We start from the raw sequence: 15,037 nt of genomic DNA, 5'->3' as shown, positions 1-15,037 counted from the left end.
TTGCTAACATTAATAACAATAGCAAAAAATTGCTCAACATCCTCATGCTCAGAAGGTAGGGACCAGTTGCTAAGAGCCATTAAATGTGCAATTGCTACCAGTACTTGTGCTCTGTGTCCTTCTTATCTGTTACTTCTTCAAACTTTTCCCAAAATTTTTTGTCCATTGTATTATTTTAGCTTTCAAGGCTCATCAGCACTTTGAGGCTTTTATGGAGATTTACAGCTTCATTCCTGGCCTCTGAGTTTTCCAGTTCCAGACTGTCTTTCATATATGGCAGGCCACCTGGTGAAGTGAGAAGCCTAATTTGCGTTTTCCTACCACATGCACTCTGCAAATGTTGTACTACTTTTCCATTTATTCAATCTTCAGGTCTTCTTAAATGATGGAACAATATTAATACTAATCTTGCTTCACCTGAAACGACAGCAAATATGCATTACACTGTCCATGTCTCAGTCATAAGACTTCATTCTATGAATGTAAGTAATATGTAAGCATTATGCAAGATGTAATTGTGAGACAAAACACAATTACTGTCTTTATAAAATGCCTGGAGTAATCAAGTGACAGCAACATCAGCGCACTGAACTCGAATGCAATATTAAATCAAGATAGGTAGCTCCAGGGGATTTATTAACCACCCTTTCACCTCTGTAATCTAGGTTTCAATCCAACTTTGGATAAAAGTCTCTGTCAAGAGTGAAATTGATGAATTCTTTAGAAAGATTTATGGGCTGAGCAAAATGGAGGAAGAACGATTTGTTGACTGCTAGAACTGCTGGAAAAGATCACTTGTGAGGCCAGTGTTATGAACCACCATTTAGGTTTGTAAAGCTATATGTAAAAATAAACACAACAAAATTAAAATTGCTTACCCTCAAACAGAGGTAAATTATTATCCTACAAGTTTTCAATGGTCACTTTATAAAACCAGCTTAATGAACCACAAGGGATGGAGGAGCTCCACTACTAAAATATATCCTGGATAACATATTGGTTAGATTGAAAGAAAGCAATTTCATTTAAATAAAATTTTACTACATTTTTATGAGATTTAGAAGCACTTTACATCCAAGAAATGACTTTTGAAATGTAGGGGTGGGAAACTGGCACAATGTCAGTTTGCATGCCAGTCACTTTGCCACTGTCATGCCATCTTGTCAGTGGCAGATGACCCACCCACACAGAGTTAATTTAAGCAATGATTAAGGGCCTCTTCCCCCTTTTGGTGGCATTTTACTAACTGCTGGGATACGCTCCTTTGTGCGCACCCTTTGACCACAGAGGAAGCCCCCACTGGCAACAGCTGCCCCTGTGGCAATGGCGCTGCCTGCTCATGCGTCCGCCCCTCCTCCACTGGAGGCTTGTCTGACTGGCCCTTGTGCATCAAGCCTGAATTTACCTGACTTTGAGGTTACATGTCCTTGATGTGACCGCATTCACCAGATGCAGCCTCAGCAGTGGCTACCGCTATCAGTGGTGCTGCTGAGTGGCTGCCCCGCTGATTGGGCCCACAGCTCTTGGAGCAGGCCACTGTCCTTAATAGGACAACAGCTCCTGTGGCAGTCGCTTAATTGGCTGTCACCATCAAAATATGGCTCTGGGTTCCATCAAAGCAGGGTTGCCACACCTCCACCATCCCAGCCAACACTTTTGGATCCAACAGTGAGGCCGCTGTAATCTACAATAACATCTAAATCCAGCCAGCTATTTTTCAAAATAGCAAACACATCTTCTCAGAGTTTCAAGAGGGCTGTTACTGTCATCTCAGCTATAATAACAGGCTGCTTGATCTTGATCAGAAAATCAAATGAACTTAGAGTGCTTCAAACCAGGTGCCGTATAATGTCTATTGTTGGTTGATTTTCCCAAACCCACACATTTTTTTTTAAGTATATTTTATCTTCACTATTTTGTGCTTCAAAAACATTGTTTAGTATTATTCAGCTATTCACCTCTTTTGACACTCTAAATGTCAAAACTAATACCCGATCTTCAAAATAATTATTATAAAGAGAGCACACAGTGTGTGCATTAAGGAGTTCACACATCTGCCATGGTGTGTGAACGTCTAATACATTCTGTAAGCAGCCGTTCATATTCCAAAGACCATATGTTTTTGAATAGGATCAATACATTGATTGCTAAAAAAGAAAGTTTTTTTCTTAAATTAATCAACAGCATCACAAAGGGACTGGTTCAATTAACACCTTATAAACAGTCTTCTGGCCCAGTATATTGTACAATGCTATTTCATGTCTTGTTTATTTCTCTAAATAATTTCATTTTTAAATAAATCCAATATCTTAAGTCAGCCTATGGATAACCTTTGCATGGCTGATATTTTCTGTCTTCTACAGTGATAAGACATCATAGAATTCCACATACAAACTTATCTAAACATCTGCGCCAGTGAAAATATTTTGGAGGTAACAAGGTGCTTAGAACTCATTAATGAGAATAATCGACATATAAAAGCAGAGGTGTCCAGAGAAAAGGTAAAAAAGTCTGCAAAATTTAACACTGGAGGAGAACTCATAAACCAAGCTCAAAATTTAAAAGCTAAGCAACAGATTACAGTATAAAAACTAAAGTTATGAAAACTATGCTTACCTAGTTGACAGCACAAATCGGGAACTTCAACTCTCAACAGACCTCGGAGTTTTTGCACATACACAGACCTGCACATGCACAGTTCTGCAATTTTTATATTCTTTAGGCCCAGCATGCCTCTGCAGGAACAAAAAAATGGCACAAAAACCCAGGTCAGGTGACCTGGAGTGCAGCATCATTGAGGATAAGAGACCAAGGCGGGGGCCGGGGAGAGGGAATAGGGAGAGAAGACAGGGAGAGGTCCCAAAAACAGAGTCCCGGACAGGAAAACATCCCAGTTCAGTTAAAAAGAGAGGAACAGAAACAGACTCCAAACAGGAAAAGGGCTGCAGGTAGCAGACTTTAAGTGAAGAGGACTTAGGAGAAGCCTTGAAGATCCGAGAAGGTGACAGCAGGCCATGGGGTGAAGGTGCCCCTTTGGAGCTGTAGTGTTCTGCTCAGCGCAGCTGAAGAGCTGAAACTGTGCTCGCGTTGGTGCTTGATTGCAGACACGAGAATCCGGGGAAAGGAACCTCGGGAGACAAGGTTAAAACCTTGCAAGGTCGGCCATTGTTGATGCCGTCCAAATTGAAGTGACTTTTGAAAAGAATTCCCAGGTTAGATCTTCGAAGGCGAGGACGGGAATTCCTTGTAAGAGTGAGTGAGTTTCAGTGAGATTGGTCGACTCACAATGTTTCCTGACATCTGGGTGGGCTGTTGAGAAATCCATGGACACTGTCTGGATCGCATCTGTCATTTATTGTGTAATGTAGTGTGTTTGAGCATAGTTTGCTTGTTAATTCACATTTACCTCATTTACCCTGAAAGTTAAGAGTATAAGACGGATATTGTAAATTGTTTTATCTTTCTGACCTTGCATAGTAAAGTTTATTTTTGTTTGTTCAACATCTGTGGAATCTTGTGGCTTTATTCACTGGGCAAGTGACTTAAATCTCAAACTTGGTCTATTTTAACATTGATCCCCCCTAACTGGATCTTCCCAAAAACTTGGGATCTGGCCCAGGATCATAACAATGTACAAGAGATCTCAGTAAGCAAAGGGCAAAAAGTTAGTTTGTTAATACAAATAAGTTGCTGAAAGATGAAGCAATGAAAAAACAAAGCAAAGGAATGCAATACAGAGTGAGAGAAATGAAAAAAAAAAGTTTTCAAATGAGACCAACACAAAAGAAAGGGAGGCTGATAAGGAAAGACAGGCTGGCAATGAGAAATGTTACCACTGTGCTGTTGAATTGACAGGGAAATATACATCAACAGTAAGTCCAGAAGTTGAGGGTACAGATCGTTTAAGTCATAAGTCTGCTGCGAATCATTTCAATAAATCTAACCTGATAGAAATTTTAAAGAATGGATTATATTGATGGTTTTAATAGAGAAATTGAAATATTTGCAAACCAAAGGTAAACAGAGATTTGGCCGAATACCTGATTACCATTACCTAGCAGTGAATCAGAGAATCATTGGCCTAGATTTTATGCCCCAGGAGGGAAGTCAGTCCGAATAGACTGACTTTTAAAAAGCCTGACCTGCAGCAATAACACAGTGGGGCCAGCATAAACAGGCTGAGGGTCAGACTTCAGCTCCTCAGTAGACAGGAAGCCCACCCTCGAGAGCTGCCAGTCAATCTGACTGGCTGCGTTATATGGCAGTGGAGGAAGATTGAGGCCCTTAATTGCCACTTAATAGGCCTAAGGGCGGGTGGCCAAGTGGGTGCCTTACTCACCCACCTCGTATTATAGGGAATGGGTCGGGGATGGGCGAGGTGGTGGTGGGCGGGAAGGAGGCAGGCTGGCCACCCGACATATTTTACATGCCTCCCCCACCCAAACCCCCTCCCTGGCCAAAAACACACCCAGCGGGGGCCATAAAATCCAGCCCATAGTGCTATGTCTTTTTATTACACTAATCTGATGAACATCAGAGACTATAAAATGTGTTATTCTGAACACTTATAGCATAAAGACAAAAATAAAAGAATCTGAGGAAAACTCCAGATAGTGTAAACAGAGGGTGTTGCAGAGTTAGAAGAACTTTGGACATTATGGCAAAAAATGAAAACATGAAAGGTCATCTTCTTTGTCATCTAAAGTTAAGGTATTTATTTTATAATTAGGTAAGGTGCTCTAAAGATTGTCATTCTCACGCTGTGTACCCATGAATGTATGAAAGATGAACGCTTTATTTTCTTCAAAAACATTGAGAATGGACAATCTGTGTTATAACAAGATGGAGTCAAAGGGGACACGTGACCTCCTTCCTTATCTGCATATACATGAAGCTGCCCGAGGCTGGATTTAAACTGCTTGTCTGGTCAGAACCTTAAAATGTAAACACCTTTTTTTGAGACGTTCTATTGAGAGGATATTAAAAATAAACTCCTGTGGCGTTAACAGCTAAGACTGTGTAAATGTCTACTGAAACTGATGCATAATAACCACGTAGACTTAGTAGTTGCAGAATGAAATTCCACAGAATGGATGTAAAACCACTCTTTCACAAGGGTATGGAAATGGTCGGGATTCAAACCTCATTGTGTGTCAATGGTAATGTTGTGAGGGACAATTTGTTTTGACAATGGGATTGCTGATACTGTGGTCACCTGATAGAAACCAGCTTGTGATAAGAAACTTTTATTAATAGACATTTAATAGATCCAGCCCGACAAAGAAAGGACCCTGCCTAAAATCCCCTAAAAGGCAGGGAAGGTACCAAATGATTTGCAGAACCAAGCCAGATGTTCGCCACAGGGGCTCAACTACACCTTCAACTGGAGCAAAGCCAGTAAGCTACTGCTGCCGCTGTGAACTCATCACTAGAAACTTACAAACTCCATTTTCTTCAGTGAACCAAAAGGAAATCATCAGGCCTGCAACGGTTCCAATTTCCATCTTGAAAGATGAGTGTAATCATGACTATTTGGACTTTTTCCAATAACCTCAGTGCTTACTACCTTTTTTTTGTAATTACTTTTTCTGCTGTGCGTGGGCCTTGAGTGCATGTGTGAGCAGGTGTTGTTGCCATTACATTTGGGCTTGAGAAATAAACACTTATACTTTCCACTTTTAAGCTTCTGAGAAATCTGTCTCATGTCAGTTCTTGAGAGTCACTGCACTTAAGGGATTAAAACACTTCTTCTTTAACTGCAACAAGATGCATTTTAATTGAGAAAAAAAAGGGGGACCATCCCACCACCATTCCCCTGCCCATAACAAGATACAAGTCTAGAAATTCAATGGTGTGTGCTCATTTCACATGCACCAAATGACCTCTAAACTTCCAACATGGCAGACAAGAAGCACACGCTCATTATGAGCAAAATACAGACATCCAGGATCCATGCCTAAAACAGGCACTAGGAAATTTGCATTTAAAAATAGGGGACCTATTACCTGCCCGAGGTACCCTGGGCACCGTTAGGTGACCAATAATGAACCAGCACTGGGCTCACTGTGTTCAAAAAAGCCAGGTTTTATGTGCAGCCCAATAGTGTCCCCACCACCGAATATGTATGTTTTATTAAAAAAAATCCACACGAATGGTTACTCCTTCCAGCTCCATACTAGAATGACAAGCTAATGAGTCATTAGCAGCTCTCAAATTTTCTGCTGAATGTCATTTCTGATTTTCATTTCACAGTTGTCCAATAAAATTTCCATGACTGTCACCATAACCTCTTGCACCACCTCCCCATTAGAATGCCATTTCTTTTTTTCTCATCAGAATCTAAGCAATTGAGTAACCATCTAAAGTTATAACTTCTGAAAATGGGCTGAATTCTTCCAGAATCATTGAAAACGAGTTGATGGCAGTTGAAAAAGTTAACGCACCCTTTCTCGCATACCAATTGATAATTGCTAAAATTCCAAATGCTCAAAATGTTTCTTCAAACTATCCCCCTTACTTTTAGCAAAGCTGTTTCTTGTTACTTTTTCAATGGCAAACTGAATTTGCCATTCATTCCAAAATGGACGTTTAATTTGCACTGAATCTTGAGACTAATCACAATGGATTACGTGAGTGGGCAAGACTGGCAAATGCAGTTCAATGTGGGTAAGTGTGAGATCATCCACTTTGGGTCCAGGAAAAACAATTCAGAATATTTTCCATATGGTGAAACCTAGGAACTGCAGTGCAGGGTCACAGAATTATTACAGTACAGGAGGCCATTCGGCCCATCATGTCTGCACTGGCTCACGAATGAGCTTTATGACTTTGTACCATTCTCCTGCCTTTTCCCTGTTACCCTGCACATTGCTTCTATTCAAATAATCACCTAATGCCCTCTTAAATGCCTCGGTTGTACCCTTCTCCACCACACTTCCAGGCAGCGCATTCTAGACCCGAACCGCTCACTGTGTGAAAAAGTTCTTTCTCACACTGCGTGTGACCAAGTGTGGCATCAAGGAGCCCTAGCAAAACTGGAGTCAACGGGAATGGGGGAAAACTCTCCACCGGTTGGAGTCATACCTAGTACAGAGGAAGATGGTTGTGGTTGTTGGAGGTCAGTCATCTCAGCTCCAGGTCATCACTGCTGGAGTTCCTCAGGATGGTGTCCTCGCTCAAACATCTTCAGCTGCTTCATCAATGGCCTTCCTTCCATCAAAAGATCAGAAGTGGGGGTGTTCACTGATGATTGCACAATGTTCAGCACCAGATTCTGAAGCAGTCCATGTCCAAATGCAGCAAGACTTGGGCAATATCCAGGCTTGGGCTGACAAGTGGCAAGTAACATTCGTGCCACACAAGTGCCAGGCAATGACAATTTCCAGCAAAAGAGAATCTAACCATCGCCCCTTGACGTTCAATGGCATTGTCATCAATTAATATCAACATCCTGGGGGGCTAACCATTGACCAGAAACTGAACTGGACTAACCATATAAATACTGCAGCTACAAGAGCAGGTCAAAGACTAGGAATCCTGCGACAAGTAACTCACCTCCTGATTCCCCAAATCCTGTCCACCATCTACAAAGCACAAGTCAGGAGTGTGATGGAATACTTCCCGCTTACCTGGATGAGTGCAGCTCCCACAACACTGAAGAAGCTTGACACCATCGAGGACAAAGCAGCTCACTTGATTGGCACCACATCCAAAAATGTTCACTCACTCCACCAGCAATGTACAGTAGCAGCAGTGTGTACCATCTACAAGATGCACAGCAGGAATTCACCAAGGCTCCTTAGACAGCACCTTCCAAACCCACGACCACTATCATCTAGAAGGACAAGGGCAGGAGACACGAGGGCAGCAGACATATGGGAACACTATCATCTGGAAGCTCCCCTCCAAGCCACTCACCAACCTGACTTGGAAATGTATCGCTGTTCCTTCACTGTCAAAATCCTGGAACTCCCTCCCTAACATCACTGTGGGTGTACTTACACCACATGGACTGCAGCTGTTCAAGAAGGCAGCTCACTACCACCTTCTCAAGGGCAACTAGGGATGGGCAACAAATGCTGCCCCAGCCATCGAAGCCCACATCCCATGACTGTTTTCTCCTCTTGGCCTTCTATTCCCTAAGGAAAACAGTCCCAACTTCTCCAATCTATCTTCATAACTGAAGTTTCTCAATCTTGGGATCACGTGCTCACATCCTTCCTAAGGTGTGGCGCACAGAACTATACAAATACTCTGGCTGAGATCTAACTGGTGTCTTAGACAAGTTCAGTATAACCTCCTTGCTCTTGTACTGTATGCCACTATTAATATAGCTTGGGATACTGTATGTTTTATTAACTGCTCTCTCCATCTGTCCTGCCACCTTTAATGACTTATGCACAGTTACACCCATTTACTCTGCTCCTGCATGCCATTTAGAGTTGTACCCCTTATTTTATATCATCTCTCCATACCAAAATGGATCAATTCATTCTTCTCCAAATTGAACTTCATCTGTCACCTTATCTGCCCACTCCACCAACTTGCCTATGTCCTTTTGAAGTTCTATACTGTCCTCCTCACAGTTTACAATGTTTGTGTCATCTGCAAACTTTGAAATTTGAATTTGAAATTGTTCCCTGTACACCAGGATCTAGATTATTAATATGTATCAGGAAAAGCAAGGGTCCCAGTGAAGTGATTTGTGGCCGTGGAGAAAAATCGCTAGAAGCTTTTGAACAAATACAAAAAGCAAATAGGCAAATGGATGTTGGTGTTTATCTCAAAAGGCCTAGAATACAAAGTGAAAGAAAATATGTTTCAGTTGCATAGACCTGTGTTCATTTGTATTCACTTCTGGACACTGCTACTCTCCCATGACTGTTAGGATAATGCCAAATCCCCCACGTTTAACAACTTGGGGGTCATCACCAACTGTCTAGTCATGTTAACACCATGGCTATAAAAACAGGGACAGAGAATGGGTGCTCTGCAACAAGTAGCAGACCGCTTGATCCCTCAAAACCACCAAAAAGCTTCAAATCAGAATTGTTTAGTAATACTCGCCACTTGCCTAGATCAATGAAGCCACAGCCACAATAAGAAAGGTCAACATCATCCACAACAGAGCTGCTTGTTTGACTGACCCCTTACGACTGGACTCGATGTGTACTCTTCCAGTGCACTATAAGTACAGCATGTATCATTGACAAAGTATCATGCAGCAGACCACTAAGGGTGCTTGAATAGCACCTCTCTCCTACAATTTTGACCATCAAGCAAGTGAAAGGCAGAAATGTCCTAGGAACATGAGTGCATATCTCCTAGTCACACACCATCCTGACTTGGATACATTTTGTTGTTCCTCAATCTTCATTGGGCCAATATCCTGAAATTCCATATCTAATACTATTGTGGGAACATCAACACCAGGACTGCAGTAGCTCAACTAGGACTGGGCAATAAATGTAGCCCTGCCAATGTCATCCACATCCTAAGAATAAATTAAACACCACCTAAAGGGCTCTAAATCAAAACACTGGAAAACTTTAGCATATACTATTTATACTACTAATGAAATCAGCATAAGAAACTCACAACACCCTTCTTTGTTGAATATGTGGCTTAATCATAGAAACTTACAGCACGGAAGGAGGCTATTCTGCTCTTCATTCCTGTGCTGGCTCTTTGAAAGAGCAGTGGTGTTTAGTCCCACATCCACACCTTTTGTCCATAATCCTATAAATTCCTCATTCTCAAGTACTGTCCGGCTCTCAAATTATTTATGGAATCAGTTTTCATCACCTTTTCAGCCACAGGATTACAGATCCCAACAGCTCAGTGAACAACTCTGTTTCTCATCTCCCCCTCTGGACCTTTGATTCTAATGATTTTGAATCTATGGTCACTAGTTATTGACCCACTTGCCGGAAGAAACGTGTTCTTTCTAACTGCTCTATCAAAACTGCTCAGCATCTTTAAAAACTCAATTAGATTATCATTTAACCTTCTCTGTTCCAAGGAGAACATTTCTAACTTTTTCAACTTCTCTTCATAACTGAAGTCCCTCGTCCCTGGCATATCCTGGTAATCCTCCTCTGAACCCTTTCTAAGGTCTTTACTACTTTCTTGAAGTTTGATGTCAAGAATGGCCCACAATACTCCAGCTGAGACATAACCAAGTGATTATATAGTCTGAAATTTATGCATTAAACTGGCATCCATGTTTCCTCTGCATAAATGGGTCCTTCCTCGTTATTGAGACTCATCAGAGTTGACCATTTGAAGAAAGTTCAACTGTCGCACAAACATGTTTTATTAAACATTTGTCCTACCTTCATAGAAATCAGAGGTGCACAAGGTGGTACCGATGATGGCATTGAATTGATCGATTTCCTTGTTGCATTTCAGCAGTTCCTGAGCCAAACATTCATTTAGTACTGTGGGGTAAGTCACAATCATCCCCAATGTATTCTGTTCAAAGCATGCATTGAAAGAAGCATCGACTGAGACTTTGGTGATCACAACTGTGCCTGGCTGCAAGCCTGAGAAATAGAAAAAGAGAACTCAAAGCCCAATATAAATGAACACTGTTTATAAATGATGTTATGCCCTTTCTACCCAAGTCCAAGTCATAAATGTAAATCTAAAAGAGCAGTGGTCCCAATACCAACATCCGGGAGATATACTTTCTATTTCTCATCAGATTGAAAAATTACCATTCACTATTAATCTCTGCTTTCTGTCCGGTAGTCAATTTCATATCCACAATCATGCCACTGCCCATTTGATCACATGGTCCTCAATTATGCTAACAAGGCTACTATGTGTCACTTTATCAAGTGCCTTTTAAAAGTCAACATAAATATCAACCAAAATTCTATCAACTATCTCCATTACTTTATCAAAGAACTCAGTCAAGGTTGTCTGATACAATTTGCATTTAACAAATCTATGTTGATTGAAATCATGGGTTAGTAAATGACAAAGTCCTGGATTATGGTCTCTTTCCCCAACACCAATCTTAGGCTGACTGGTCTGTAGTTACTGAATTAATCTGTCTCGCCTTTTTTGAATAAGGATACAATATTTGCAATGCTCCAGACCTCTGATACAACTCCTGTATCTAAGCAGGACTGAACGATCACGGCATGTGTCTCTGCTATTTCCACCCTTACTTATCTTGGTAAACTAGGCAGTATCCCCTCTACACCAGGTGACTTTTCCACATAGAATGCTATCAACTTTACCTCCTCTTTAACTACTTTTACCAACGCAATCTCTCTACTTTTCTCCTCCTTTACTGTGACATTGGCAGCATCCTCTTTTGGGAACAGTGCTGGAATACTCATTCAGTGTCTTAGTCTCACACTACACTTCCACAAGAAGATTGTCTTTTTGGTCCTGAATCACCCCCACCATTCCCATTCCTTTCATTACCCTTTTACACTTTATGTTTAAAAAAGGCTGTTGCCTGCTAATCTTTACTCATGCACTCCCTTTCATCCTCTAATTTCCTTTCTTAAACATGCTTGTACATACATAGTCAAAAGTGTAGATGATTATCTGTTTGTTTTATGGACTCATGTCCCCTGTACACACATTAATATAGAGAATATAAGACTAGCGTATGCTGTATTGATCAGTGATTCATGCTCAGGAACACAGTGATTTGAATAGCTCATTATTCTGAGCTGACATGCACAATTTTTAATTTAGAACCTATCATAGCACTGTACTACAGGGACACTTCCGCATCCCAAAACCAGACAGATTTAATCAGTACAGACATCAAGCGACATGATTTGAAATCCATTTCTTATCAAAAATGTGATGTTGGCATTTTAGATGTAGGAGGAGTGACAAGAACGAACAAAAATGCGAGTCTGTAAAATTCAATCTTTTGGGAGATTTTCATGACAATGTCAGATGTTAATGTACGTGCAAGGTTTATATACAGAACCATGGATGATTAAAGCATAGGAACAGGCTATCCAATCTATCAAGTTTTCACTGGTGTTTTTCGTCACCTTCAACCTCACTCTCATGTTTGCTCACCATATCTTTTCATATTTCTCTTTCTCAAATCATCATTCAACTTTCTTTTAAAAGTCTTTATGGTTTCTGCAATGGTTTGAGGCAGTCTATTGACACTGAGGTTATGGTCAACATTCAGAGTGAGAACATTCTATTTTCTTTCCACAGAATCACAGAATTGTTACAGCACAAGAGGTGGCCATTTGGCCTGTTGCCTGGCTCTCTGACTGAGCAACGTACCTAGTACCATTTCCCCCACCTACTCCCCATAACCCTGCACATTATTCTTTTTCAGATAATAATCCAATACTCCCTTGAATGCTTTGATCAAACCTGCCTCCACCACTTTCACTTAGAGCATTCTAAATCTTAACTACTCACTGCATGAAAAAATTTTTCCTCATGCTGCCATTGCTTCTTCTGCCAATTAATTTAAATCTGTGCCCTCTCGTTCTCAATCCTCCACCAGTGGGAACAGTTTTTCCCTTTCTACTCTGTCTAGATCCCTCATGGTTTTGGATACCTGTGTCAAATCTCCTCTCAAACTTCTCTTCTCCAAGGAAAACAGTCACAACTTCTCCAAACTAGCTACATAACTGAAGTTCCTCATCCCTGGAACCATTTTCATGAATCTTTTCTTCACTCTCTCTAATGCCTTCATGTCTTCCAAGAGTGTGGCACCCAGGGCTGGACTCAATATTCTCGCTGAGGCCAAACCAATGTCATATACAAGTTTAAGATAACATCCCTGCTCTTGTACTCTATGTCCCTATTAATAAAGTCTGACATATTGTATGCTTTATTAGTCACACTCTCAACCTGTCTTGCCAGTTTCAAAGACTTATGCACATATACACCCAGGTCCTTCTGCTGCTGCACCCCCTTTAGAATTGTACCCTTTATTTGATATTGTCCCTCTTCATTCTTCCTACCAAAGTGAACACTTCACACTTCTATGTATTGAATTTCATCTGCTACTTGTCTGGCCATTCCACTAACCTGTCTATTTCCCTCTGAAGTTCCATCTTACATTCTACATCCTTTTTTGGCTCTAGACAAATAGATTCTGTCCTTAACCCCTCTGGGACATTCTCCCTCTCCAGCACTGCAATGTTCTCCTTAATCAATACCACCACCACCACCTCCACCTCCTTTTCTTCCTTTCCTAATTTTCCTATCTTTCCTGAACATCATGCATCCAGGAATATTAATACCAACCTGCCCTTCTTTGAGTCAGGTCTCTGTTCTAGCCACATCATATTCCCACATGGCAATCCATGCCTTTAGCGCACCAATCTTATTTACCACACTCCGAACATTCACACACATGAACAGTAACCCTGATTTAGACTATTACTTTCTCCCTTACTCTGAACACACCTAATAACTTAATATTTCCTGGTATCTCACTCTACCAGTATTCTGTGCACTCCCGAATATTGTAAAGCTCAAGAATGGGGTTGGGATTCCCGGAATCAGGACCCACCCACCATTTTTAAAGCATTCCCAGATCATCCTGATAGGGCAAAAATCTGGGCTATTGTCTCTTCTCTATTTCCCGTTTATTATCAGGATCTAATTTTCCTATGTAACCATGCCTATGTAATTTGAGTTTCTGCATGCATTTATGCATGTGTTTCGTCTGCTGCTCCAGACCTGAGCCCATCTCTTCTACCTTCCTCTTTTGTTCTTTTCTCTTTATCCCTCCTAGGCCCCTCTCTCATTATCATGTATAATTTCATTTCTCCCTTCTTTGAGTTCGTGCAGCTCCCTCTCTCCAAATTCCTATCCTAACCTTACAGCACTCTTCAATTTCCTTATTCTCCTATTACAGTCCCAGGCTTGGCTCCTGCTTAGATTAGCCTCCAGTTTCCCTACGTGCCTCTTTTGACATCATCTGATGGACCCTTCAACACACTTGTCACTATCACCTTAAAAGCAGCCATCCAACTGTCCCATCTTACGCTTTTACTAACCGCCCAACTCAGCATGCCTGGTGGGTGTTAATCTTGCCTACCTCTTTTCAGTCCCACACTTCTCTTCCAGTGCTGATCCTGTGGACTCTTCCAATGGATCAGCTATCAATGTCCCTCTTCACAGCTCTATCCAGAATGTCCATTCATTTATGAATAAGGTCCATACCAAGTATGACTTCATTGTGAATGATCGCATCAACATCATGGTCTTAACAGGAACTTGGTTGACAGAGCGACTTTTCAGCTGTGGTAGTTTCAACCTCCATTTCAACTCATCATTCCTTTCCTTTCTCTTAGTTCACTGCCCTCCTAGACGCACTTAATCTCTACCACCATATAAACTCCCTAACCATATTCACAGCCAACCCTTTGACCTTTCCATCATTTTACATCCATCAAGTCAAATCATAGATAAACCCATCTTTGATCACTTTATCATATACCTCTCCACTCACATCCCCTTACTCCTGCCCAACCCCACCTCCTTCTGTGCCAGCCTTGGAAAAAACACTCGCCCAACTTACAAAAGCACTTTCAAATTCCCAACTATCTAGCCTCCATTCACTAACAATTCTGAAGCTACTGATCTGTTCCAAATATAACCTCACTTCCACCTTTGATGCTCCTATACTTACAAAAACCATTACTTCTCTTTCATCCTGGTCATTTTCCCTGCATGTCTCTCATCTCCTTTACAGTCCAAAAGATACAGACTTGAATGTTTATGCTGGTTTAGCCATTCATCGGCAGATCTGACTGAAGCACATAAAGCATCATCAGGTCCTTCTCCCTTCAATCAAAAGTCATCATGTTAAGAGAGCTGACTGCTGGCCTTTACGAAGGGCAAACCCAAGAGATCAGTATAAAGTCTTAGGTTTTAATACTGCACAACTTAATACTTAGTTTTTCTCAGCACTTGTTTAGATATCGCTGTCTATTATGGCTTATTTCACTTTCTTGCTTGAGCCTGGCATCAAGAATTTGCTTAGATATCTAACCTGTCTGATTCTATAACATTTTTGTTT

General features: G+C 41.2%; 1 protein-coding gene across 5 annotated transcripts in view; it reads right to left on the bottom strand.

Moving 5' to 3' along the window:
• LOC121276285 (uridine phosphorylase 1-like) overlaps positions 1-15,037 on the bottom strand; it is a 161,764-nt gene that overhangs the window by 58,370 nt on the left and 88,357 nt on the right. For all 5 annotated transcript variants that reach the window (XR_005942638.1, XM_041184528.1, XM_041184529.1 and 2 more), the window contains one exon: positions 10,335-10,544. Coding sequence is in view for 4 of the 5 variants with exons in the window: in XM_041184528.1 (XP_041040462.1) it covers positions 10,335-10,544 (210 nt within the window). In the remaining variant the exon portion in view is untranslated. The remainder of the gene's footprint in view (positions 1-10,334; positions 10,545-15,037) is intronic.

The sequence above is a fragment of the Carcharodon carcharias genome, chromosome 3 (assembly GCF_017639515.1).
Source record: "Carcharodon carcharias isolate sCarCar2 chromosome 3, sCarCar2.pri, whole genome shotgun sequence".
NCBI lineage: Eukaryota > Metazoa > Chordata > Chondrichthyes > Lamniformes > Lamnidae > Carcharodon > Carcharodon carcharias.
This window is presented reverse-complemented; position numbering and strand designations above follow the sequence as displayed.